This window comes from Chiloscyllium plagiosum, unplaced genomic scaffold, assembly GCF_037043375.1.
Source record: "Chiloscyllium plagiosum isolate Xiang-an unplaced genomic scaffold, Cpla_swu_hap1 HiC_scaffold_3, whole genome shotgun sequence".
Classification (NCBI taxonomy): domain Eukaryota; kingdom Metazoa; phylum Chordata; class Chondrichthyes; order Orectolobiformes; family Hemiscylliidae; genus Chiloscyllium; species Chiloscyllium plagiosum.
Window position 1 is genome coordinate 118,797,670 of NW_028270141.1, and position 27,676 is coordinate 118,825,345.

The 27,676-nt window shown below is 41.8% G+C and overlaps 1 protein-coding gene and 1 long non-coding RNA gene across 8 annotated transcripts in view; both read left to right on the forward strand.

Annotated features, from left to right (window-relative positions):
* The first annotated feature begins 2,030 nt into the window (after positions 1-2,030).
* The window catches only part of sobpa (sine oculis binding protein homolog (Drosophila) a), a 354,580-nt gene continuing 328,934 nt past the window's right edge, over positions 2,031-27,676 (forward strand). For 3 of the 7 annotated variants that reach the window (XM_043687067.2, XM_043687070.2, XM_043687069.2), the window contains exon 1: positions 2,032-2,574. In XM_043687067.2, coding sequence (XP_043543002.1) covers positions 2,479-2,574 — 96 coding nt within the window. In that variant the 5' untranslated portion in view covers positions 2,032-2,478. Of the gene's footprint in view, positions 2,575-27,676 lie in introns of all 7 variants that reach the window. The other 4 variants (XM_043687066.2, XM_043687071.2, XM_043687072.2 and 1 more) reach the window with 2 other exon arrangements.
* LOC148150651 (uncharacterized) overlaps positions 25,668-27,676 on the forward strand; it is a 45,870-nt gene continuing 43,861 nt past the window's right edge. Inside the window, exon 1 of the long non-coding RNA XR_015751951.1 lies at positions 25,668-26,091. This is a non-coding gene — a long non-coding RNA (uncharacterized LOC148150651). The remainder of the gene's footprint in view (positions 26,092-27,676) is intronic.

Here is a 27,676-nt window from a genome sequence, read left to right on the forward strand (position 1 = left end):
GGAGGGATATGGGCCGGTTGCTGGCAGGCGGGACTAGACTGGGTTGGGATATCTGGTCGGCTGGACGGGTTAGACTGAAGGGTCTGTTTCCATTCTGTACATCTCTATTACTGTACAACTCTATTGTAGGAAGCATTGTAAGAATGATAGAAAAATGATTCCTAACATTTACTTCACAATATGTTAGTTTTATTGAGCTCAGCTATGAGAGAATGCTTCTGCAATCCTTTAAATTGGGCAAACATCTTTTTTTCTGTAATAAATTATGTATCCTTTTTGTTCCTTTATTTAAAATTCTCACATATCAATAGCTTATTTATGTTATTGTTGACAATATAAAATAAGTATTTAAAGAGCATCATAATGGGAAGGAAAATAACATTTAATTTTTGTCATTATAATCAGAACTGCTACTAAGGTGAGGTCAGCATTTTGGTTCATCTCAGTTCTGCTATTCAGGAACACCCAGCAGTCACCCACCCCAGTGTGACATGATTTTCTTTTTGCCTTTACTTGTTTATTTTATTGAGCACCCTGTGTGTGAAGAACTTCACAATGTCACTTCTAAATTACATGTATTAATTTGAACCTGTAATCAATATCTTTTCTATTTAATTTTCAACCCCCCATAACATCTACAATCTTGCTGATCTATATAAGATGCCTCCTTTCAATATTATAAACTCCCACATTTCTCCAGCCTTTCCAAAAGCACTGACAGCATGTAGCATCCTTTCTGCTGTGTCAGAATAAACCCCCATTGTACTGGTAACTGGAATGGGAAAGCGTATTGAAGGTGTGATCTGATCAGACCACTGCACACTTAGAGCTTAACCTCTAATGATTTCTATCTGATTCGTGATTCTGATTTCTATTTTGAATAAATAATTTAACGTTCTATTGATTTGTTAACTGCTGTTACGCGGTTTTTTTTCGGACGTCAAATGTGTACAGGTAATCGCACTCATATTTCAGTATAATTGGCATCACCACATCATGGATTTATCACACAGCGGAAGAGAATTTTGCCAAAAAACAAACTTTCTTGCAAAGGGACCTAATTAAGGTTTCGAAGTTAGCTAAGAAACTGGATGTAAGTGAGATAATATTTTATTATTTACAGTATTGTCAGCAGTTAGATTTCTCTGGTCAGGATGGGTTCAGGTTGACCCTCTCTGTTGATATTACCTGTGCAGATGTATTTTGTTGCTAGCAACTGTAGAATTTGCATCATTTTTATAGAGACATATCAATTAGAGCCATTCAAATCATCAAATTGCCTGAACATTTTCACAGCATCGATTTTAAGGGGTACCATTTTCACGAAAACTATTCGGCAAACCTCTGGGAAAGCAGTGCATCACAATCCTTCAGATCCGAGCCATGAGCCAGCGCTGAGTGTTGACCGCGGCTATTGTAATCTCAGTGTTTGCAAATTAGAGCAAAGAGGGTTCGCAGTTTGTCTTATGAAGGCTGTACCTTTCTAAGGCAACGCTGCACCGCACCGGCGGGCTAAGTGTGAAAGTATAAGCGAAATAACACCTTGTGAAGATGCGACTCACAACTGGCTGCTGAGTGAGTGACCCCTCAGACTGTCCAAAGTACAGCTCCCGGCCTGAGTTTAATCCAGCAGCACTCCTCAAAGCACAGAGCCGCCTATTAAAATCCAACACCCCACCTCATCCTTAATTGGCCGTGCATATTTTTAAATAACAAAAAATACTGTACTACATGAACATGATCCCTTTAAGAAGACGGGCGCGGAGATGCATCTCCGATTAAAGTTATCCCGAAGACAAAAGGAAGCCGAGTGTCCCAATAATGTGTGTGTTTGGAGGGGGAGGGGGTGCTGGGTAGGTGTGAGCGGAAAGAGGGCTACAGTGACCTCGGGAACATGGCGTTGCTTTGCTGCTGTCAGACTGTGTTGGGGGGAGAGAGAGAGAGGAGACTCCTCCCCTGCCCTGCCTTCTCCCCTCCCCTCCCCTCCCCTCCTCTCCCTCTCTATGGATCTGTCTGTCTCTCTCTCTCTCTGTGAATGTGTGTGATCCCATTGCAAGAAGTGGGCTGTCCGCAAACCAGTGGCGTCTCACCGCCCGCTCGGCTGCAAACTCCGAGAGAGAGAGAGAGAGGAGAGAGGAAAGGGGGGGAGTAGAGAGATAGAGGGAGGAGGAGGAGGAGGAGGGGGGCATACAGAAGATGGCTGACTCGGCTGTCCAGCTGCAGTCCTCTCTGGTGTTAACAGGCACATCCCCACTGCCGCTCTCCTCACCTCAACAATGACAGCCGACCATTGAGGGGGGAGAGTGAAAGAGGTGGAGGGGAAAAAAAATCCTTATATTGCAAACAAAAAATCCACCCCACGGGCAAAAGTCGCCGGCGTCACATTTCGGTGGGAGAGAAGGTTTTGTGACAGCTCGGGGTGGAGGAGGGAGGTTGAGTGGATTCTCCCTCCCTCCTCTCTCACTCCACACATATACCATGGCAGAGATGGAGAAGGAGGGCAGACCGCCGGAAAACAAGAGAAGCAGAAAGCCGGCTCACCCCGTCAAGAGGGAAATAAACGAGGAGATGAAGGTACGGCTTCCTGTCACTGCTTTCAACCGGGGACTCAGTCTGAACCCAATTGCTCCGCGTCCCATCTGTCTGGCTTTTCTTGTTGTTGTGGATGTTTTGTCTCCAGTGTTTAACAATAATAATAAAGGTGGGACACCTATAGGCATTCAAACAGCCCGGATATGATTTTGTCAAAAGAAATATGTTAAAAAATCAAAGCTGAAACGCTCCGAGGTTTTTGCGTCTCTGCTTCCTCCCCCCCCCCCATTCCCATTTAACAATAATACATCGAGTCCTACATAACATACTGTGACAGTAATTTAGAAAGGCACAGCTCTGTTGCAGATTTGGTGATCCAGTGATGATGGCTGGAGTTAATGAGTGGGCATCTTCCTGCATTTCCAGCGGTTCGGTGCTGTCTTTATACCAGTCAGCGGCAGGTCTGTAATTAAATTGTCAAAGTGAAATGAAGAGGCTACGACTACAGTACCCGGACCCTGTGAAGATACAGACCAAACCTTCATGTTAATCTTTTAAATCTCATTCTCTCAGCTAGCACATTCCCCCCCCCCCCCCCCCGCTTCCAAACCTCGACAGGTTTCCCGTTAACAATATTCGTGCTCGTCGAAAGACAGCTGTCACCTCCCTTCATCGTGATATTCGCTATTTTATTCTCGCTAAAGAAAGATTTCTCGCCTCCTGCTTCCTCCGCTCCTCCTCCCCCGGCAAATTCAACAGTATTTTCTACACAATGAGTTGCCTCCTGTCGGTGCCCAGATGTTTGGAAGTAGGGTGCAGGCATGTGTTTGAGGAGGTGTACTCCAGATGTGCGTGTGTTGGACTCATTGTTCAATTGATCATTTATGCTGTTGTTAAGTCCTTAAATATGTGAAAGGTATCTTGACATGTTAAAAATAGTGCCATTATAGTCGATTTTCATTTTGAAACAGAAAGGGAACAATGCTTTAGTACAAATATTTTATGGATGGCCAGAAATTCTGATAGACTACAGCCTGTTACCTACCTAATGAACATCTCTAAGTTTAAGTCACTTTACCTTGTGTATTGTCCTTGTTGATTGTTGTACTGCAACTAGGTACTTGATCAAGTACATTGGCAACTTGTTTTATTTATAAAACTGTATTTTGCATTGGTACTCTTGTTGAACGATGTTAACGTATTATTCTAGTTTGCTTCAGTTTCTTAAACATGTACTAGTTCTAAAATAAGTACTTTTCTCAGTCATCATGCAGATGTGCATTGAGATTTGTCAGAAAAAGTTCATATTATTTGCCATATTTGTTAATCACTTTCTTCACCAATCTAGTTGGAACCTAAGTGTGATATTGTATAGTCTGGCTTGATCTTCTGTTAGAAAATCTTGCGCATTACATTCCATTGAATAGTTGCATCATTGAGAGGAGGTGTTGAAATTTGGAAAATCGTTTTTTAAAAAAAATCATGGCTCTTTATGGGTGAATATTTAGAGTTTAGGATTACAAATTAACTAATTTTGATGAAAACATGTTGCTGTGAAATTTTATCCTGGTGGGTATAAAGGCTGACTGTGCGGGATGGTTGCTAGATTCTTTGGGATTGTTTTGTTTACTTTGGCTGCAGCAAGACTCAGCGGTTTGTGAGATAGTCATTCCTCTATAACAGATGTTTGTCTGAACTGCAGAGGAAGAAACAAAAACAACATTGTGTGAAGTGTTTGGGGGGGCGGTTGTGAATGGGGAGGGTAGGAGTTGAAAGGGTGGGGGCGAAACTGCATAAGCTGAACTGGTGTGCTCATAGCTTGGCATTTTCACTTTTGTAAATGTGATCCAGGATAAAGATTGTTTGGGGTGGAGATAAGCTCTTGTTTTGTAAAGAAGTCTCACTTTTCTAGCTTCATAATAAGTTTGTTACTGCCATTCTGTCCAAATAGTGTCTTTTCACAGGTTTTAGTATTCTCAAATGCATTTTAATGAAGATAGATGCCACAAATCACTGCCTTTCCTTACTGTATTTTTCATAAAGTGACTACGCAATTTAAAGTCAGGAACTGTCTATTAGTTATGGTGAAAAATCATTCAAGTCTAACTAATAAACCTCTGTAGAAGTGTTCAAATTCTGACAGAAAATATGCTTCTCATGTTATCTTTATTTGTGACTGAAATATTCTTAAATTATATAATTAAAAATGAGCTTGTTGGATTCTTGTTAAATTTAAAGAACACAATGTACCCTTGTGTGGATTCATATCTGAAAAACTAGAAGAAAGTCTCAGTGTGTTTCTTTCATTTGACTGACTTTCATCTGGATCAGTGTAAAATAACCGTGGAAAGTAATCAGGGTAAACTAAAAAGAAAGGAATGCATACAGCAATAGGCAGTCGACTTTAGCCTAAGCTGTAAAAACTGTAACACGAGCAGGCAAAGCAGATCAGCTTTCAAGCTTTAAGGTAAGAGAAAATGAAAGAGATGTGGTGGTGCTGGGGGCGGTGGAGTTGGGTGGGGGGGAGCAGGGGGCAGGGAGCGGGGTGGGGGGTGAGAGCAAAGGAATGAGAAAGGCCATTTGGGAAGAGGAGGAGGAGGAGGGGCCCCTCGGGGTAACTTGGCTCAGGATTAGGGAATTTTATCATAGTGTACAGTGACCTACTCAAGTTACAGCCAGCAAGGGATCAAATTGCTTCCCTTGCGAGCACAAATACAGGGGAATTGGTGCGATTTTTGTCCTCCTTCCTAGATTAAGAAAAAGACCATTGGTATGAGTCGTTACATAATGTTTATGCATTTGATGTGAAGCTGCAATGAATGACCCTTGATTGTTGTATGGTTTGTTTGTGTGTGTGGGGGGGGGGGGGGGTGCACGGGTGAGTGGGAGATGGAATATACTTGTTTAGGTACAACATTTATGAGAATACATGATTTGTTGATCATAACTTTGCATTACTCTATTAATATACTTGCTGAGCTGAAGTGCTTAAGAAAATACTTTGCTGCAAGTTTAAATAATTATCTGCATTTGAATAATGATATTACCCAGCGAGTTTATTATAGGGCAGAATTGAAAGTCACTGGCCTTATACATTATTTAGTGAATTGTCTTTTTGACTAGATTTTTTTGAAAATGAAATGAGTTACTTGATATGACTACTTTCTGTTTATGAAATTGATTTGGCGGTAATTGGTACAGCTACTGTTATCATCTAAAGCAGTGAAATAAGGCGAGAATGAGAATCAGAGCTGCAGATGTTGTAGAATGCATCTGTATCTTTGAACTTGTGTTTTTGTTACAGATTTGGTAATGGTATATTCAGTACTTACAGGGGAAACAGTCTGGTATTCAATTATCCCTTAATTGAAACGCTTGGATTACATAGTGAAATAGATATGCTCTTTTTTTGAGGGGAGGGGGGCTGGCGCTGGGGGAAGGGGAGGTTTCTTGTCATATCCCCATTCCTGCCACCTATCTCCATGAAATGGATAAGTGAAAACCACTGGAGTCTCGGACCTCTATATGTCCACTTTTAATACTGCTTTCCAATCAGTTAATAGGAAGTATCTTACCGTATAACCAGGGAAAAAAATACCATCTGTCTGTTTCTTGTTCAAGCAATTCGCCAAAGACAGGTTATCGATACACAAGGGCAACAACACCGACCTACCTGGTCAGATTTGCTTAGAGGTTGGAGCATGATCTCAGATTGTGTTTCTTTTGTTTGGTAGGCCATGACCAGCACTCAAACCCCAGGCATGCCATTGAGAAATCTGCATGTATTGCTGATATTTGATTATATTTTACAAGGTGAAACAGTGAGGCCTATAGTGTATACATATGATACATAAACAGATGCTACAAATTAAAACTGTCCTAGAATGTTAACTTTGATTGTTCCAAGCTATTGATACAAGCAACTTGAAAAAATTTCTGTAAGGGATCGCATTCCCATGCTGTGAATTTAAATACATCAGGAGGTTATTTCAATGCAATATTCAATTTATTAAATTGACTCCAAAACCAGAACAATGAATTTTAATATGTGTAGAATTAATGAAATAGCAATTCTTCATGTCCCTAATTGTATCATTTCTATTCAAATAGCAAAAGCAAACTCCAAAGGCAGAAGTGAGTTGCTCTGATGTTGTAGTTAGTTAATATACCATCCATGTGGTCCAGAGCAGAAAAGCTTCCACTTTGGATTTCTAAGAGTATTGAGTACAGGAGTTGGGAGGTCATGTTGCGGTTGTACAGGACATTGGTTAGGCCACTGTTGGAATATTACATGCAATTCTGGTCTCTTTCCCATCAGAAAGATGTTGTGAAACTTGAAAGGGTTCAGAAAAGATTTACAAGGATGTTGCCAGGGTTGGAGGATTATAGGGAGAGGTTGAACAGGCTGGGGCTGTTTTCCCTGGAGCACGGAGGCTGAGGTGTGATCTTATAGAGGTTTACAAAATTATGAGGGGCATGGATAGGATAAATAGACAAACTCTTTTCCCTGGGGTGGGGAGTCCAGAAAGCAAGGGCATAGGTTTAGGGTGAGGGGGGAAAGATATAAAAGAGACTTAAGGGGCAACATTTTCACACACAGGGTGGTATGTGTATGGAATGAGCTGCCAGAGGAAATGGTGGAGGCTGGTACAATTGCAACATTTAAAAGGCATTTAGATGGGTATATGAATAGGAAGGGTTTGGAGGGATATGGGCTGGGTGCTGGCAGGTGGGACTAGATTGGGATGGGATATCTGGTTGGCATGGACGGGTTGGACCGAAGTGTCTGTTTCCATGCTGTACACCTCTATGACTCTATTGACTTAATTTTTTTAACCAGCAAGTTGACCTGCTTTTTTCTTAAGTACGTCCGGCACACTAAAACCAGAACAAATCTAACCCTGCCAATACTGCCTCATCAATCAACTTTTTATCATGAATGTGCTTTCCTGATGAAAAGCTTATGTTTGAAATGTCTACTCTCCTGCTCCTGGGATGCTGCCTGACCTGCTGTGCTTTTCCAGCGCCACACTTATCTACTAAGGATAAATAATGAAGGATTTAAAAAAAACCCCAAGGGGAAGAGAAGGCCAAAGAGAGGTTCAAAATTGCAACCCCTGAAACCATGCAAATCCTCAGAATGAGATTCCTCAACGCCAGGTTATCAGTCACTAATCAACTGTCTACCTGAGGTCTTAACTCATGGTAATAAATATAAACTTGTTTAAAAGGGTAAGTGGAGTTTGTGGCATGCACTGCAGAGGTCCTATTCTGACTGCTGTGGCTTGTTTCAATCATTAATTATCATCAATTAACATTATAATGATTAAGATGGCATTGGTAATTCAGTGTCAGAATTCTTGCCTCAAGGACTATTCTGGTGCAGTGTTCGTGCCTCTGTCTGAGTCAGGAGGCCCAATCTGAAGTCCCATCTGCAGAGATGGGCAATAACATCTCTGACCAGGTTGATTAGAAAATGTCATATGCAGCAGTGGTCTGTGATTTAGGGATCATCTAAGCAACTGTTCATTCCTGAAATTAGCTTTCTGGGCTCTTGTTCCACAGTGGTAGTGCTCCTATCTCTGAACCAGGAAGCCCAGGTTCAAGTTCCTTGTGTTCCAGAGATGCATAATAACATCTCTGAACAGGTTGATTAGAAAATATCTACATTCATGCCCTGGGGTTGAAGTGTTCCGAGGCGGACGATGAGGCGTTCTATAATGGTTCATTAAGGTGTGTAGTACGTTATGGTTGCATTTGTATATTCTTGTACAGAACATAATCTTATCCAGCTTCAACAAACACACAGTGAATATGTAGCTCCCCTCATGAATTGCCAGGAAAGTCGAGCTGCTTGAGGTCCTTAGGTGAATTTGCTATTGAAATGCTGTTTTTCTCTCCTCCCCCTGTGCTCTATGCTTTGCCATCTTCTTCTTTCAGTTTTCCCACTAGTCTGATTTGACATATTGGAACCAAAATTCAAATTTAACCTCAAATTGCTTTGATATTTTGTTCATAGATTGTGTGATACTCTCAATTCATCATTTCCAATTGCTTTTACCACAAAGAACAGCACTGCAATCATCAATCCTTTATCCAAATGTAACAAGTGCACTCTAGTTATACAGTATTTAAGACCATAAGACCATAAGCCATAGGAGCGGAAGTAAGGCCATTCGGCCCATCGAGTCCACTCCGCCATTCAATCATGGCTGATGGGCATTTCAACTCCATTTACCCGCATTCTCTCCGGAGCCCTTAATTCCTTGTGACATCAAGAATTTATCAATTTCTGCCGTGAAGACATTTAGCGTCCTGGCCTCCACTGCACTCTGTGGCAATGAATTCCACAGGCCCACCACTCTCTGGCTGAAGAAATGTCTCCGCGTTTCTGTTCTGAATTTACCCCCTCTAATTCTAAGGCTATGTCCTCGGGTCCTAATCTCCTCGCCTAACGGAAACAATTTCCTAGCGTCCACCCTCTCCAAGCCATTTGCAAAGGAAAAATTTGCATTTATGTTGCAGAACTTTGCAGTCCAAGTGTGTAGTGTAAAAATTTGTGTGCTCACTCTTAATTTTCATTGTATGCCTCTAGCTGTTCTTGTTCCATATTTCTGTTTTTCTCTTTAGCTGGATTTCAGCATTATTGTTTGTCGTTGGCTGTCATGTAGGAGAATACAAGATAACACTATGGGGACTATAGAATCTGAGTACACAGACGGAGTGCAGTGAAAGGGGCTGTGTTAAAATCCTAGGCACAAGATTCCTCAATCTCAGGTTATCAGTCACAAATTAGCTATGTACCTGAGGGATCAACTCATGGTTTAAAAAAATATAAACCTGGTTAAAAGGGCAGGTGGAGTTTGTGGTGTGCACCACAAGGTCAACGTGTCATATTTTGGATATTTTTAATCATTTTGTGCAGAAGTGTATTGACATACCTCCGAAGCAGCTGAAACTTCAGTTCGGGCCTCCTGGCTCAGGGTTAGGGACACTACAACTGCACCACAATAGTGCTCAGGTCATGCTTTAGTTTGAGTATTGTTACCCTATTCTGACTGATGTGGCTCTCTTCAGTCACTAGTTATTGAGACCTACTCAAGGTTGACCATTGACAAATATATAGCCTCAGAATCTGGATGTAGGTTTACTTGCTGGGCTGGAACGTTCGTTTCCAGACGTTTCATCACCCTACTAGGTAACATCTTCAGTGGGTCTCTGGCGAAGCACTGCTGAAAATTCCTGTTTTCTATTTATATGTTTGGATTTCTTTGGGTTGGTGATGTCATTTTCTGTGGTGATGTTATTTCCTGTAGTGAAGTCACTTCCTGTTTTTTCTCAGGGGGTGGTAAATGGGGTCTAACTCGATGTGTTTGTTGATAGAGTTCCGGTTGGAATGCCATGCTTCTAGAACTTTGAGTTAGACCCCATCTACCACCCCCTGAGAAAAAAACAGAAAGTGACTTCACCACAGGAAATAACATCACCACAGGAAATGGCATCACCAACCCAAAGAAACCAAAACATAGAAAGCAGGAATTTTCAGCAGTACTTCGCCTGAGGCCCACTGAAGATATTACCTAGTAAGGTGATGAAATGTCTGGAAATGTACCTTCCAGCTCAGCGAGCAAACCTACATCCAGGATCTTCAACCTGAGCCAGAAATCTTCTCAAAACTCGCTAAGCCTCAGAATTTGCTAGTTAAAGAAATAGCAAGTGGAAGGCACTTACCATTAGTAGCATGTTAACCCTCCATCCCACCCGTTAACAAGTATGTACCTTCCCACAGCTATTTAGGCTTAGCAATTCATTTCAAATGGATCCTGTTAGAGAGGCCACTTATGGTCCTGAAATGTCACAAAACCTTGGAGGCCAAGAGAGCAAACAGTGAAATTAGAGGTTTCACTTCTGCAAGCATCCAATTGATCCCAGTGGATTTTTAATTTTTAAATTGGCATTTTTCTTATATTTCTTGAGCTTGTTCTCTCTCTAAATCTAATATTTCATTCTCTGTCTGTATTCCTTTTTCTATATCTCATCTGACTCCAACTCACTATAGGTATTATTCTCTCCAGTATTGTCGTTATGTGTTTGAGGTGCAAGCAAAAGTGTAATCATTCAGTTCTCAACCTCCCCAGTTGCCCTGAGGGGGTGATTAGGAGTTGCTTTCTTGATCAGCCTCAGCTCTTGTAGTGATTGTGTTAGGGATGGAATCTCATCATCCTGTACCAACAGCAGTGAAACCTGTTGAAGACTGGATGATATATGGCAAATGGAGGGATATTTTGCAGATGGTCCTGTGATTTTACAGCTCTGTTCTTTCTCATTGTTAATAGGACATGAGTTGGCTTCCACATCTTTCCTTGTCTGTCTCTGTTCCAACATGCGTCTAGACATTGAGTCTAAAAGTGGCTTGTGCTTTGACAGATCAGGAGGTGCCATGGCAAATGGCTAGCAGCTTTCTCCTTCCAGTCAGTGAGGTTAATGCTTCTGGGCTTCAATGCAACCCTTGAGCATAGACTTATGTGGGGGAGGGGGTTGGTGGGGGGAACAAAGCAATCTGATATATGTACCACATAATGCAGCTCCACTGCTCGGATGGTAAAGAATGCAGATGTTGAATTGAGCGGTAGAGATTGCAAACTAATCAACCGTTTTGTCCTGGGTTGTTTTGAACTTCTTGAGGTATTGTGGGAACACCTGTTCAAGATATTGTACGAGACTCCTGATTTGAGCTTTCAGGGTGCTGGAGTCTTCCCCCTGCTCTTGGAACCAAGCTGCTAGTATTGCTAAAAGTAAAGCTTCTGGTCAAAAGTCAAATGACTCAGCTATTGTGTCACTGTTTTAGTTCAGAAAGCGAGGTTCAGTTTTTCCATGCAGGAAGCAATCACTATTCGATAGTTCGGTCACGTAGATGTTACCTGCTTCTTGTTAGCCCAAACTTAGATTTAAGCATGTAGAGTCATCTGTAAGGTGTCCTGATCCTGTCCTAATGCTGGAGGACAAGTCACATCTATAACAGCTGAAGATAGTTGGCCTGAGGTTGCTGCACTAAGTTGTTAAGTCAGGACTGTTGTGGCATGGTGACAGTGTCCCTTCCTCTGAGCCAGGAAGCCCATGTTCAAGTTCCACTCATTCCAGAGATGCACAATAGCTTCTGTTAGAATAGCATCTGCGAGAATGTTTTACAAACCTCCTTATGGTGTAGTGGTAGTGACCCTACCTCTGAGCCAGGACACCCAGGTTTACGTCCTATGTGCTCCAGAGGTATGTTGTAACATCTCTGAACAGGTTGAACAGGTTGATTAGAAAATATCTAGCTTGAGTTGTTCCACCTCAATGGTGTGAACCACAGTGATGACTGCCCTCTATGTCCAAAAGGACTCTTAACTCCTTGACTTGCTTAATTTCCAAAGATCTGTTTGTCACTTGGACTTCATCATACCCTGCTGAGTGTCACCTCGATATTGAAGGCAGCTACTCATACGTATATTCTACATTCAGCTCTTGCAGGATCAATGATCTGATGGAGGCTATGTCTGAATGCTTCTCACAAAAATCTAAACTCCAGGTTGGTAGCAAGCTATTTGGGAATCAATGCCATCTGATGACTTTACTAATTACTGTGAATGAACTTTTATTGATTGCCGTTTACTTTATTAATAGGGAGGGAGCTGGTTTGGTGGTAATTGTCCAAGATAGATCTGGTCTGTTTTTTGTGGATAGAACAGACACTGACTGTTTCCATACAACTTTCTGTACAACTTCACAGTCTATAATTTGACTGAAAAGGTACTTGGTTCTGGCATGCAGATGTTCAACAGTACAGCCAAGATATTGTCAGACTCTATAGCCTCTGTTGGGCTCAGGGTGCGTGGTTACCTTACAATGTCAGGTGGGAGGATACAATCAGGAATGAGCTGGCTTACTCTCCCTTTGCCTGAATGAGTCACTCTTGGTGATCCTTTGGAATCGAGGAAGATGCATGTCAGGTTGGAAGAGTCATTGGGTAACTGAGTAGCCCACCATTTGCATACGCACAATTTTCTATAAAGGGGAATGTCATTGACTGAGGAAATGGGATTTGTAGTCCTAGGGTTGAGTCCTTCTCCTTTCTCAGTTTCAACACGTGTTCGAGCCGCTGAGTCTCCAAATGGTTTGCACCATGGTGGGTCAGGAGTTTGTAATGATGAATGGTCAGCAGCAGCTTTCTCTTCTTAGTCAGTGTGTTAATACCTCTATGCTTTTATCCTTTTTCTTTGCCTGCCCACTGAGTGTTGGCCAGCAGACAGCTGGGTTAAGAGAATCTGCCAACTGACATAGTCAGGGGTATCCTGTCACAATGGCCTGTCTTTAGGAGCTGGTTCTTCATGAGTACGGACTGCTTCCTCGTTATTGATTCAACTTCATGGAGGATGCTTGCGTTGGCTCAGTGGTCCTTCCATTTGATCCCCAGGATTCGATGGAGGAACTGCTGGTGAGAGCTCTCAATGATCTTAATGTTGATGGTTCAGATTTTGCTGCAGTAGGCAAGGGTGATCAATACAACAGCCTTCTAGACCCATTTCAGCAACAACCCAAAAACCCAACACCATCCAAGGCAAAGTACCTGCTTGCTCAGCAGCCCATCCACCAACTTAAACACTTACACCCTCCAACACAAATCTCCTTTGTCAGTACTTCCGAAACCAGGGAGCTCTGCTATTCAGATGGACAAGGGCATTAGATGCATGGGAACAACACTGCCTGTAAACTCTTCTCTAAGTTACTTGGTTCCAAAACAGGATTCTGATGGCCATTGCTTCATTACTACTGGTACAACTAACTGCACCTCTCTTCTTAATACCGTTGTGCAGGTGACTGTATTAGATGAACTGCAAAGATACAAGAAGGTGGCTCATTACCATCTTTTCAAGATCGTTTAAGGATAGGCAAGAAATGATTGACCTTGCCAGCAATAACCCTGTCCTATGAAAGTAGAAAATAAGTGAATCAAAAGGGAAGACAAATGGGATTTCTGTTGATGATATAGTTGGGCAGTAGCCTAGAAGTATCAACCATTTGGTATTTTTGTCTAAAGAAGACTGCACATCCTTCAGCTTAGCTTTTTGCACTGGGCTTCCTAAATTTTGGGGAGGGGGCTGGTATTGGTGGTAACTGTGTGCAGCAGTTTCACCAAGTTAGTGCCGTGGCACAGCTGGTGTTGTTCTTGGCATATGTGTCTATAATCTCCATTGAGCCACAGCTGGATTCCTCACTTACTGGCAATGGAGACTGAGTTGGGAGTGGGAAGGCTGACGGTGGCTGTTTTTCTCCTGAAAATGTACCTGTTGTTGAGACAGTTTGTGTTGAATATTAGGGATCCTTCTTATTGGATTTGTCGTCATGAACAATAGGGTCTCGATATTTGGAAAGCATGCTCAGTTAACATGTTGTTAAATGTGCCACCAATTAATTAGAAGGTTCAGTTATTTCATTCACGGAGAAATGATCAGTTGCCGTGTGTTTATGAAAGAAGGTGTCAAGTTAATATATCTTATTTAGGACCATGTGTTAATAGACCACCTATGGTGGTGGTTCCATCGATATACTGAGGAATGGTGATGGAAGAGTTTGAGATGATTATGACTGTCAGCCAGTTGCTTAAGCTGGAGAAACTCAGCAGGTCTGGCAGCATCTGTGGAGAAGAATTGGAGTTAACGTTTTGGGTTCAGTAATCCTTCCTTAATGTTCTGAAGACGGGTCACTAGGTCCTAAATGTTAACTCTGCTTCTCTCTCCACAGATGCTGCCAGACCTGCTGAGTTTCTCTAGTAATTTATACAATGTTTAAAGAAAATTTGGATAAGTACAAGAAGAAGGAAGCTTTGGAGGGACATGGACAGGAGCAGGCAGCTGGGACTAGTTTAGTTTGGGATTATGCTTGGCATGGACTGGTTGGACTGAAGGGCCTGTTTCCAAGCTGTCTGACTCTAGGACAATTTCCAGCATCCACAGTTCATTGTTTTATTTTATCGTAAGAGCTTGCTTATTCTGTTGGATGTAATTAAGGATGATTCTGCAGAATCAAGAAAGTTTGCTTTAACATTGTGCGAACACAATGCCTATGTGCCATTGCTGATAGCCTCTAAAAACTTCAAAAATAATTATTTTAAGCTAAGAGACCTTTCAGAGGCATGTGTGCTGTGGCTGGGTTACTACCCCTCAACCATTTGTAATTTGATGGCAAGACAGCAGTTTTCATGGCCACTTACCTTGGTGGCATTTGAACTCGTGACCTTAGCTATTCCAATCCATACAGATGCTATAAACACTGTACAAACATACCTGATCTGAAAATTGTAGATGTGAATGATGGACAGATGGAGTGAAGGAGAAAAAAAAGATTTAGTGGAAAAATATGCAGGCAACATTTGAAAAAGGTAAGTGTTGCAGAGGAAGAAAAGTTGAAACAGCTTTTTTGCAAAGTATAAGGAAATACTTAAATGGTGCAGAAGAGTATGTATAAAATTATTAAATATATCTGATATTGGTAGTGTCTGCTTTCCCAAGATTTCTTATTATATATTTATTTATGTATGGTGAAGAGCCACTGGTCTTAGTTGCCTGTGCTTTGGGCATGGCAAACACAGTAATAGGTTTTCAGATCAATTCTTTGTTTTTGAATTTCGAACCTAACCACTGACGAGGCACAAATACCAAAAACTGCCTACTGCAAACTTTCAGGGCCCCTACACACCAGCAAAAAACAAACCAATGGAAATGGGCCTAAGTTATTTAGGTTTCAGCGTATAGCTGAGACCATGAGTTGGACATCATGCATTAGAGATCTGGAACTTTTAAGAAGAACTACCAGTTGTCCAGGGATGTACAGGCTAGATGGATTAGCCATGGGAAATACAGAGTTAAGGTAGGAGGGTGGATCCGGATGGGATGCTCTTCAGAGGGTTGATATGGATTCGAAGGGCTGAATGGTTGCTTCCACTTTATGATTCTATGAATTATAATCTTGTTCACTTGCACCTGATATTTTGCAGTTTGCAATAAGATAATATATTTTCGGATAATTGCTGCTGCTTTTCTCCATATGTCATTGATAAATACTAAACTGAAAAGTGGTTGCCAAAAATATCACTCTGAATATGTAAAGTCTGTTAAATTGTGTTATGTACATTATCAGAGAGTCTGTTCAGTGCAACCCAATCATTTTGGAGGTGAGCAAAAATGGAAAAAATAAATTTATTGATGGGCATTGTTAACTTCAAATAAATCTATTGTATATCCAGATATTCAACTAACCCAATTTACATCCTCTTCTAGCACATGCTCGGTGTGATCCAGACTTCAGATAATCATCTAGTTATTTCTGTTCCTATTGTCCACTAATTCAACATCTTTAAACACTAAAGTTAATTTTGTGAACATATCTCTTCATGAGCATTTAGACTTTGTTGCAGTGATTTCAATGAACCATGGTACAAATGATAAACTGGTATTTGTTTTAGTAAACCACCAGATGAAATTCAATTCAAGCATGATCCTCATCCAAGCGTATCTAATTCTGAGGAAATATGGTAATTATGTGTAATATTAAAGTTTGTAGATTATCTTGTTTTCAGCTGAAACCATCCCTGAATGTAATCATTAGGGACTCTCGATTATTCCTTTGATTTCCTTTTTTCTGCAATACCTCAGATACCTTATGTTGTGTTCTGGTTCAGCATACATGCAGTATGCTGGATGGAAGGTGGAGAGGGAATAGAATATGACTTGTTGTGGGCTGCCTCAAAATGTCTTTTAATATATCTCTTTCAAACAAAATATGGCAAAAATTGATTTTGTAACCATAAACCATTAGCTTTCCCATCCCGCCTACCTTTGTGCTCCTTTGATCTAGGTTATGTCATTGGAGAAAGGCACTGAATTGGGGTTCACTGCTCTTAATGTATGGAAGGAAGAACATTGCCACGTCCTTAACTGACAGTCAATGGTACTGAAGAAAGAGCAGAGACCTTGGTTTCTGTGTCGGGACCAATGCATACATGCAGGAGAACCCAAAATAGAGTCTCTATTTATTTTAAAACTGTGTTATAATATCATGTATTGTAATAAAGGATATATTAGGAGAAATTTTAGCTTTTTTTAACTTTGTTCAGAAACCATAAATGTGCTTCTCTTAGTTTGAAAATACTGTGTTTGGCATTCACCAGGTTTCTTCTATTCTTAACATACTATTGTGTGGTGATGAAATTTTCATGATGCCCTATGTAGTTTTCTATATGTCGGTTCACACACTACAAAGACTGGGTTCTCATTGAGACAGATGCCTTGAAAGTTTATGAACAATAACTATTTACTCTGCTACAATATTGCAAACCTACACACAGTCCAGGAACTATAGTTACCTGACATTGATGCACATTGCATACACACATCTGACTGTTGTGGAAGGTATTTCAGCTTGGAGCTTGGTGACCAGTAGTGTTCTGCAGGAATTGGTTCTGGGACCTCTGCATTTTTATAAATGACTTGGAAGAGGAAGTAGAAAGGTGGGTTAGTAAGTTTGCCAATGGCACGAAGGTTGGTGGAGTGGTGGATATTATGGAGGGCTGTTGTAGGTTGCAAAGGGACATTGACAGGATGCAAAACTGGACTGATGAGTGGTAGATGGAAAAGTGTGAAGTGATTCATTTTGGGAGGTTGAATTTGAATGCAGAATACAGGGTTAAAGGCAGAATTCTTGGCACTGTGGAGGAACAGAGGGCTGATGGGGTCTGTGTCCAGAAATCCCTGAAAGTTGCCACTCAAGTTGATAGTGTTGTTAAGAAAGCATATGGTGTGTTGGCTTTCATTAGCAGGGGCATTGAGTTTAAGAGCCACAAGGTTATGCTGGAGCACCATGAAGCCCTGGTTAGACCACACTTGGGATATTATTTTGGTCACTTCATTATAGGAAGGTTGTGGAAACTTTAGAGAGGGTGCAGAGGAGATTTACCAAGATGCTGCCCGGACGGGATGTCTTATAAGAAAGGTTGGAACTAGTGTGTTTCTCATTGGAGCAAAGAAGGATGAGAGGTGACTTGATAGAGGTGTGCAAGATGATGAGAGGCTTAGATAGAGTGGATAGCCAGATACTTTTTCCCAGGGTGGAAATGACTATCATGAAGGGGGCATAATTTTGAGGTGATTGGAGAAGTCAAAGGTAGGTTCTTAGAGAGTGCCGGGTGCATGGAATGCACTGACAGCGGTGATAGTAAAATCAGATACATTATTGACATTTAAGCAACTCTTGGATAGGCACATGGAAGATAGTACAATGAAGGGTATGTAGGTTAGTTTGAACTTAGAATGGAATAAAAGGTCAGCACAGCATTGAGGGCCAAAAGGTCTGTACTGTGCCGTACTGTTCTATGTTCTATAACTGACTCTCTGACACAGAGTGGGTGAGTGAAGATGAGGTGAGTATCTTTTATGCCAGAAGGTCACGTGTTGTTGCCTGTGTGGTCTGGAATCTATGCCATAATGCAACATTAGTTAGCTCCTTACAAATTCTAAGAGCTACTGATACGTGACAATGTAATATGAATATTAATACTCTGTTAATATTTTTGTTTCTGTATGTAATTTCCCACACAAGGCCCATAGCCTTAAACGTTATGACACTTCAAAAGCTCATCCAAGTACTTTTTAAAGGTTGTGAGGTTTCCTGCCTTGAGTACTGTCTCAAGCAGAGCATTCCAGACACCCGGCATCCTCTGGGTGAAAAAACTTTCTTCAAGTCCTGTCTAAACCTCTTGCCTTTCACTTTAAAAGTGTTTCTCCTTGTTCTTGACACTTCAATTAAGGGGGACTGTTGCTTTATATCTAGCCTGTCCATGTCCCTGATTATCAGGTCTCCCCTCAACCTTCTCTGCTCCAAGTAAAACAACTCAAGCTTATCCAGTGTCTCTTCATAGCTGGAATGCTCCTTCTCATGCAACATCTTGGTGAATCTCTTCCACACCCCTCCAGTACAATCATGTCCTTCCTATTATGTTGTGACCAGAACTGCATACAGTCATCCAAATATGGCCTGACCAAAGTTCTGTACAACTCCAACATAACTACCTTTCTGTTTTGATCTGTACCACAACTGATTAAAGGCAGGTGTTCATTTGCCTTCTTAACCCACTATTAACTTGTCCTGTGACCTTCAAAAGATTGGTGTACAAGCATCCCAAGATCCCTCTATTTCTCTAAGCTTCTTAGTGATCTGACATGCATTGAGCACTCCCTTGTCTTGTTCCTTCTTCCGAAGTATATCACCTCACATTTATCAGGTTTAAATTCCATCTGTCACTAATTTACTCAGTGATATAGTTGTGCAAAGCATGTTCTGCATTAGTACTGATGAGAATTCAGGATGGGTGACCAAGTGTTATGTGGACATTGGGCAGAGCTCGGTAACATGTGAATGCATTTAATTCCAAAATATCAGTGTGAACTTATTGCCCTTTAAGCGTTGGTGTTGGATGAGGCATTGTTGTGGATAACATAGGAGAAAGAAGGACCAAATTCTTAACATGAAACAGAGTAGACACACAAATCCTGAATGTGTCAGCAGATTTTTTTTTTACCCAGTAGTAACTGTCTAAGCAACTGAGATAACAAGTGCAGCCAAAGATATGTTCCTGTCTTTTTATGTTAAAATATGGCTCTTTGCTTTTTTTATGGTTTTACTTTTCTGAAGAGTTGCCGTGGTTGACAATGAAGGGCTATTTACTTGGTTTGTTTGTCTCATGGTAGTACTTCACTGTCTGGTTCAGAGACATAGAATAGTTCTGATCCATTACAAGAACATGCATTGTTTTACACAGTGCAACATGCAATTTACAGCCCAAAAGGTCAATGCTGGTTTTTATGCTTTATGTCACCCTCCTGCCAACCTTTTATCATCTAACTCCTAAGCGATATGTCCTCCTATTCCTTTTTCCGTGGTGGCACAGTGGTTAGCACTGCCGCCTCATAGCCCCAGGGTCCCTGGTTTGATTCCAGCCTCGGGCGACCGTCTGTATGGAGTTTGCACGTTCTCCTTGTGTCTGCGTGGGTTTCCTCCAGGTGCTCCGGTCTCCTCCCACAGTCCAAAGATGTGCAGGTCAGATGAATTGGCCATGTTAAATTGCCCAAAGTGTTAGGTGCATTAGTCAGATGGAAATGGATCTGGGTCAGTGTGGACTGGTTGGGCCGAAGGGCCTGTTTCCACACTGTAGGGAATCTAATCTAATCTAAATGTGTTCATCTAGCTTCCCTTAAATCTATGCCATTCACCTGAACTATTGCTAACACATTCCACGTTCTAACCATTTTCTGGATAAAGAGCAATCGCTTGATTCCCCTACAGGATTTAATTAATGATATTTTCAGAAAAAGACATTGAGAATTAATTTTCCCAATTGACTAAGGAAAGCCAGAATGAAATTGTTAGCAGCAAATGATGGTTAACCATCTCACTTGAATGTTACTGAGGTAACAGAAGATAAAGGAGAAAGTGAGGTCTGCAGATGCTGGAGATCAGAGCTGAAAATGTGTTGCTGGAAAAGCGCAGCAGGTCAGGCAGCATCCAGGGAACAGGAGAATCGACGTTTCGGGCATTAGCCCTTCTTCAAGAATGAGGAAAGTTTGTCCAGCAGGCTAAGATAAAAAAAGGTAAGGAGGAGGGACTTGGGGGAGGGGCGTCGGAAATGTGATAGGTGGAAAGAGGTCAAGGTGAGGGTGATAGGTCAGATTGGGGTGGGGGCGGAGAGGTCGGGAAGAAGATTGCAGGTTAGGAAGGCGTTGCTGAATTCGATGGATTAGACTGAGACAAGGTTGGGGGGGAGGGGAAATGAGGAAACTGGTGAAAACCGAGTTCATCCCTTGTGGTTGGAGGGTTCCTAGGCGGAAGATGAGGCGCTCTTCCTCCAACCGTCGTTTTGTTGTGGTCTGGCGATGGAGGAGTCCAGAGACCTGCATATCCTTGGTGGAGTGGGAGGGGGAATTGAAATGTTGAGCCACAGGGTGGTTGGGTTGGTTGGTCCGGGTGTCCCAGAGGTGTTCTCTGAAACGCTCCGCAAGTAGCCGGCCTGTCTCCCCAATATAGAGGAGGCCACATCGGGTGCAGAGGATGCAATAGATGATGTGTGTGGAGGTGCAGGTGAACCAACCCAACCACCCTGTGGCTCAACATTTCAATTCCCCCTCCCACTCCACCAAGGATATGCAGGTCTTTGGACTCCTCCATCGCCAGACCACAACAAAACGACGGTTGGAGGAAGAGCGCCTCATCTTCCGCCTAGGAACCCTCCAACCACAAGGGATGAACTCTGATTTCACCAGTTTCCTCATTTCCCCTCCCCCCACCTTGTCTCAGTCTAATCCATCGAATTCAGCACCGCCTTCCTAACCTGCAATCTTCTTCCCAACCTCTCCGCCCCCACCCCAGTCTGACCTATCACCCTCACCTTGACCTCTTTCCACCTATCACATTTCTGACGCCCCTCCCCCAAGTCCCTCCTCCCTACCTTTTATCTTAGCCTGCTGGACAAACTTTCCTCATTCCTGAAGAAGGGCTTATGCCCGAAACGTCGATTCTCCTGTTCCCTGGATGCTGCCTGACCTGCTGCGCTTTTCCAGCAACACATTTTCAACAGAAGATAAATGAGAGTAATGCTGCTAATGTGTACATGTGGATCTCCAAAAAAGCATTTACTGAAGTTTTGCAGAACTGTCATGTGAGCAAAGTTAAAGCCCATGGGATAAAAGAGACAGAAGTAACATGTAACAAAATTGGCTGAGTGACAGGAAATAGAGAGTGGTGGCGGATGATCTCTTTTCAGACAATAGGAGGGTTTATGCTGCAAGGCACCGGGGCTGGTATGAGAATCCTTTCGCTTTCTGAAATGCATGAATGATCTCGACCTTGCCATATTGGGCATAATTTCAAAATTTGCTGGTGATTAAAAAATATAGAAGTATTGTAAACTGTGACGTGGACAGTGTAGAACTTTAGAACTTGGTGGATTAGGCAGGCAAGTAACAGATAAAATGCCATGTGGCCAAGGAATTCATTTTAATAGTAAAAACACAGAGGCAACATAAAATGAAGGGCACTTTTCAAACTCGCACAGTCTACTACTGAGAAGGACAAAGGCTACAGAAGCATGAGAAGGCCATTATTTGTAAGTTTTCTTCCAAGCCACACAATGTCCTGATTTGGAACTAGATGGTTACTCATTCATTGTCATTGGTTTAAAATAGTGGCACTGTATTTGTACCTACCCTCCAAGAATCAGAAAGATAGCTCACCACCACCTTCACAATAGTGATTGAGATGGGCAATAATTGTTGGGCTAGATAGCAGCATTCACATCTTGTGAATGAATTTGTAATTAAGAAAATAGAGCATAAACACAAAGATGTTATGTTAAACCTGTATAAATCATTGGCTTGGCCTCAACTAGAATATTGTGCTTAATTCTGGACACAACACTTTAGGAAGGATATGAAGACACTGGACAGAGTGCAGAAAAGATTCAAGAGAATGTTTCCAGGGCTGAGGAACTTCAGATAGTTAGATTGGAAGTGTCTGCGTTGGAGAAGAGAAGATTGAGAGGTGATTTGCTGGAGGTATTCAAAATCGGATTGGTTCTCAATATTTTTGAAGTAGGTAGGACTTGAAGCCATGCCTCCTAGTCCAGGGTTGGGGACACTAACCACTGTTCCACAAGAGCCCTTCAGGTAAGTGCTGTATAAAGTGGATGGGGAGAAGCACCTCTCATTGGCATCTGGTCTGAGGAAGGGTTACTCGACCTGAAATGTTAACTCTGATTTCATTGTAGTGATGCTGCCAGACCTGCCAAGCTTTTCCAGCAATTTCTGTTTTTGTTACTTCCCATTGGCAGATGGATGAGGAAACTGAATGTACCATCGCCAAGTTTGCAGCTGACACAATCGGTGGGAAGACAGGGGTTGAGGGTGACACAAAGAGTCTGCAGATGGATATAGACAGGTTAAGTGAGGGTGCAAAACTTGGCAGATGGAATATAATGCGGGAAAATGTGAGATTATGCACTTTGGTAAAATGGATAGAAGAGCTGAATATTATCTAAATCAAGAAAAACTGCAGAGAGCAATAGAACAGAGGGATTTGGGAGTCCTTGTCCATGAATTACAAAAATATAGCAATCAAGTTCAGCAGGTAATAGGGAAGGTAAATGGAATGTTGGCCTTTATTTCAAAGGGAATGAAGTGAATAAGGAGGGAGGTTTAGCTAAAACTATATAAGACAGTAGTCTGACCACAGCTGGAATACGGTGAACAGTTTTGGGCCTCTAATCTAAGGAAAGATACATCGGTGTTGGAGACAGTCCGGAAATGTCCATTAGGCTGATAACAGGTACAACTGGACCAGGAGAGGCTGAGTAGGCTGGGCCTGTATCCACTGGGATTTAGAAGAATGAGACACGACCTTATTAAAACATACAAGGTACTTGTGGGTCTTGACTGGTTAGATGTAGAGAGGTTGTTTTCCCATGTGGGAGGGTCTAGGGCATAATCCGAATTAGGGATCGCACATTTAAGAAGAGATGAGGAATTTCTTCTGAGGGCAGTGAGTCTGTGGGATTCTTCACTGCAGGTGGCTGTCGAGGCTGGGTCTTTTAAGTATATTTAAGACTGAGGTAGATTTTTTAATCAGTAATGGAATAAAGGGTTCTTGGGAAAAGGCAGGAAAGTGATGGTGAGAATTAGCAAATCAATATGGTGTGATGGAACAGATTTACTGAACTGAATGGGCTACTTCTACTTCTATGTCTTTATGGTCATATGTTCTTATGAGAAAGAGGGAACATTTGAGGATGTAGATTTAAGAAAACAAAAAAAAGGGACCTGAGGAAAAGCTCACAGTGAGTAGTTGGGTGAGAGTGTGGTAACAGAAGGTTTCATCACATCATTCATGATGGGGTTGGATTATTATCTGGAAATCAAGAATGTGCAGTGTTACAGGTCTTAGTGAATTGCTCCTATAGGGAACCAATGCTGTCATGATGCACCAAATGGCTGCCTTGTATTATGTAATTGTTCTATGGTTTTGTTTTTACAGTCCAGAGATCTCCTATCTGGCGCAAGTAGAAACTTTTGTGTTTATTCTGTCAAAACCTTTCATAAACTTACACCTGTATCTGAGTTTCCCTTTTGTAGAGAGAAGACCTTAGTATTTAAAAAAAATGGTGGACTTAGAGTAGTGTGGATATTGCAGCAGCTCCTGAGTTGCAGATTATTTTGTATAATTCTTATGGTTTTTACATTTGAATAAGTTCATGAATAGGAAATGTTTGGAGAGATCTGGGCCAAGCAAAGACAAGTGGGACTAGTTTAGTTTGGGAATATGCTTGGCATTGACTGGAAAGTCTGTATGCTGTATGTCTGCATCACTCTAGTCGATCTTTCTCCTCTAGGCAAATCTCTTCAATGACTTAACAAAAATCAGGGTATTTTTCAATGCATAATTTCAGTTACATCACACTGTAAACCTTTGCTTTAAATTCTGTGTCTTACAATTGTGTACTCCACAACCACCTGATGAAGGAGCAGTGCTCCGAAAGCTAGTGCTTCCAATTAAATCTGTTGGACTATAACCTGGTGTTGTGTGATTTTTAACTTTATGCAACCCAGTCCTACACTGGCATCTCCAAATCATCCTTTCAGTTCTGATATTCTCTTTTGTGCAATTTCCTTCTGGTGACATATATATGCATATGAAATATTTGTTCATTGTTACGTGATCATGTGTTTTGGATGAATAAGCAAAAGAAAAACTTAGATTTCTATCGCACCTTTCACAAGCATTGGAGTCCCAGTGTTACAACTCCCACTGCAGTGTTCCATGTACCTTTGAAGTCTAGTCACTGTTGCAACACAGAAAACACCATAAAATGTGTGCACAACAAATTTTCTCAGATAGAATAGTGATAACGACCAGGTAATCTGCCTTTGTGATGTAGATTGTGGGATAGGTATTGACCAGCACCCCAGAGTAACTCTCCACTCTTAGATTAGATTAGATTCCCTGCAATGTGGAAACAGGTTCTTCGGCCCAACAAGTCCACACTGACCCTCCGAAGAGTAGCCCACCCAGAACCATTTCCCTCTGGCTAATGCACCTAACACTATGGGCAATTTAGAATGGCCAATTCACCTAACCTGCACATCTTTGGACTGTGGGAGGAAACCGGAGCACCCGGAGGAAACCCACACAGACACGGGGAGAATGTACAAACTCCACACAGACAGTCACCCGAGGCTGGAATCAAACCTGGGACCCTGGTGCTGTGAGGCAGCAGTGTTAACCACTGAGCCACCATGCCGCCATAGGTAGCGGAGGGAGTAAAACCCTCCACTCTGCAGAGGTTGCAAACCTTCTTCAAAGTGTATCAAGGGCTCTCTTATATTCACCTGAGGGGCAAACAGGAACTCAGCTTAACATCTCATCAGAAAGCTGGCATCTCTGACAGTGAGGCATTCTATCAGTACTGCTCCAGAGTGTTATTCTTGAATTTAGTTTTCACTTTAGAGTGAATTTTGAACTCAAACTTATGACATATGGATGAGAGTGAGTCACTGAGTGACAGCTGATATTCTGGTCTACTTGTTGAAGTTGATAGAGATTTGGATGGATAACCAACGTCAGATAAATGAACTGCTTAATCATCTCATCACGAGATTATCTACCACTAACCACTAATGATAAATCAATGTAACGACCGCATTGCTTGATTTTTGGAATGAAACTAGCTTGCACTCACTTCTAGCCACCAAATATAACAGAATGTGAGAGATGATTTATCCAGTGTGCCAGTTTTGTTTCTCAGCTTATCTTACTCTTATTGGTCTGCTCCAATATATTTTTTATGAACCTAAGTGTCGGCAAACAGATAGAAAGCAGAAAATATTACGGTGAATTATTGTCTCCTCGTCAAAAAAGCTAGAGAGTGAAGTCCTATTTCCCAGGACTTTAGTTTGCAGCCCTTCCAGTGTATGTCTAAGTATTTTTTGAATGCATTGAGTGTTTCTGTTCCTATCACCCTTTCAGGTAGTGAGATGTTACTCATGCCCCCCCCCCTACACATTAACAGCACAGAGGTGGAACAAGTGGAGAGTGTCAAGCTCCTGGGAGTGGTCATCCACAACAAGCTTTCTTGAACTCTTCATGTGGACGCACTGGTTACAAGGGCCCAACAACGTCTCTTCTTCCTCAGGCAGCTGAGGAAATTTGGCATGACAGTGAATATCCTTGTCAACTTTTACAGGTGCACCATCGAGAGCATTCTGTCTGGATGTATCACTACCTGGTATGGCAACTGTACCATTCAATATCGGAGATGGTTATAGAGAGTGGTGAACTCAGCCCGGACAATCACAAAGGACAACCTTCCATCTATAAAATCCATCTACCAGACCCGCTGTCAAGGAAAGGCCGCCAGCATTCTCAAAGATCCATCCCACTCTGGCAATGTTTTTCTACAACCTCTACCATCGGGAGAAGGTACATAAGCCTGAACGTATGCACCAGCCACTTTCAAAACAGTTTCTACCCTCCTGTTGTTAGAATACTGAATGGACTCTCAAACTCTGAACCTTCGCCTGTACCTGTGTTTTTGTTTTTGCCGCTGTTTACCTATTATTTACTTATCTATGCGACTTAACTATGTGATTTTCCTGTATTGCTCGCAAGCTCAAAGCTTTTCACTGTGCGTTGGTACACGTGGCAATAAACTCAAATCAACTCAACTCAACTCCACTATCCTCGAGGTGAAAACAATACCTCTTCTCTACTCGCCAATCCAACTACTTTACATTTATGGCAGTTAGTTATTGGCCTCTTTGCTGAGGGAGATAGATCCTAACTCTCCACACTTTCTGGGACATGCATAATTGTGTATCCCTTGATTAAATCTCCCCTCAGCCAATTCTGTTCCACAGGAAGTAAAGCCAGGCTATCCAATCTTTCCCCAAAGCTGAAAAATGCAATTTGTGGCAACAACTTTGGTCTACTTGGTGCAGAGGAGATTTACAATTACATTCTTCTCATGAGGTAGTGAATAGAACTGTAGCCAGCACTGTAACTGTGGCCTAACTTGTCTATTATGCAAGTCTCTCATAACCTCTTTCTTAATCAAAACATAGAATAGGTAAAACAAAGGGAAATCTCTCATACATCACTTTATCTGCCTGTCTTATTACCTTTAAAGATTGTGCCGATATTTTCCAAAGTTCCCCTTTGATTTTTCAGAATTCTATCATTTATTGTGCATTCCTTTTTCTTGTTTGTCGTCCTCGAATGTGTTACCTGGATTAATTTTCATTTGTCACTTTTATGCTCACCTGAATAGTCCTGTATTAATATTTTTCTGCTGTCTACAGCTTTCTTCTTCATTATCAACTGCCCAACTGTAAACATTTTTAAAAATTCGGCCTCTACGAGTAAGTCTATTTCATTGATACATTGCTACAAAAAATTTAGGATCAAGTACTGAGCCTAGCAGAACCCGACAGGAAACAATATTGCAGTCACAAAAAAAAATTGACCTTTGCTTCCTTGCCACTGAACCAACTTTGGCTCCAATGTAGTATTTTCCCTGGGAGGAGCTGAGAACAGAGGACAAGAAGCCAGCCCCTCGAAGAAGTGACATCAGCATGGGATGGTGGATTTGCTGCAAGGATGAACAGTTACTAAAGTGGTTGTAGGCACTTCTGTCAAAGGGGAGAATGAGGCCAAAAGATTGACTTTGGGTTAAACCTAGAAACGTAGAAAGTAGGAGCAGGAATGGGCCATTTGACCCTTCAAACCTGCTCTGCCAGTCACTGGATCATTGTTACCCTGTTCCTACTTTTGCCTTGTACCCTTTAGCGTAAAGAAGTAAATCTATCTCTTTGTTGAAACCATTCAATGTTTGAGTCTCAATCATGTCTTGTGGTAGGGAATTCCATGGACTCACCACTTTCTGGGTGAAGAAATATTTCCTCATCACAATTCTAAATGGCCAACAATGCATCCTCAGTTGTGACCCTTCGTTCTTAACTCCCCAGTCATTGAAAACCTCCTTCTTGCATTGACCCTATTTAGTCCT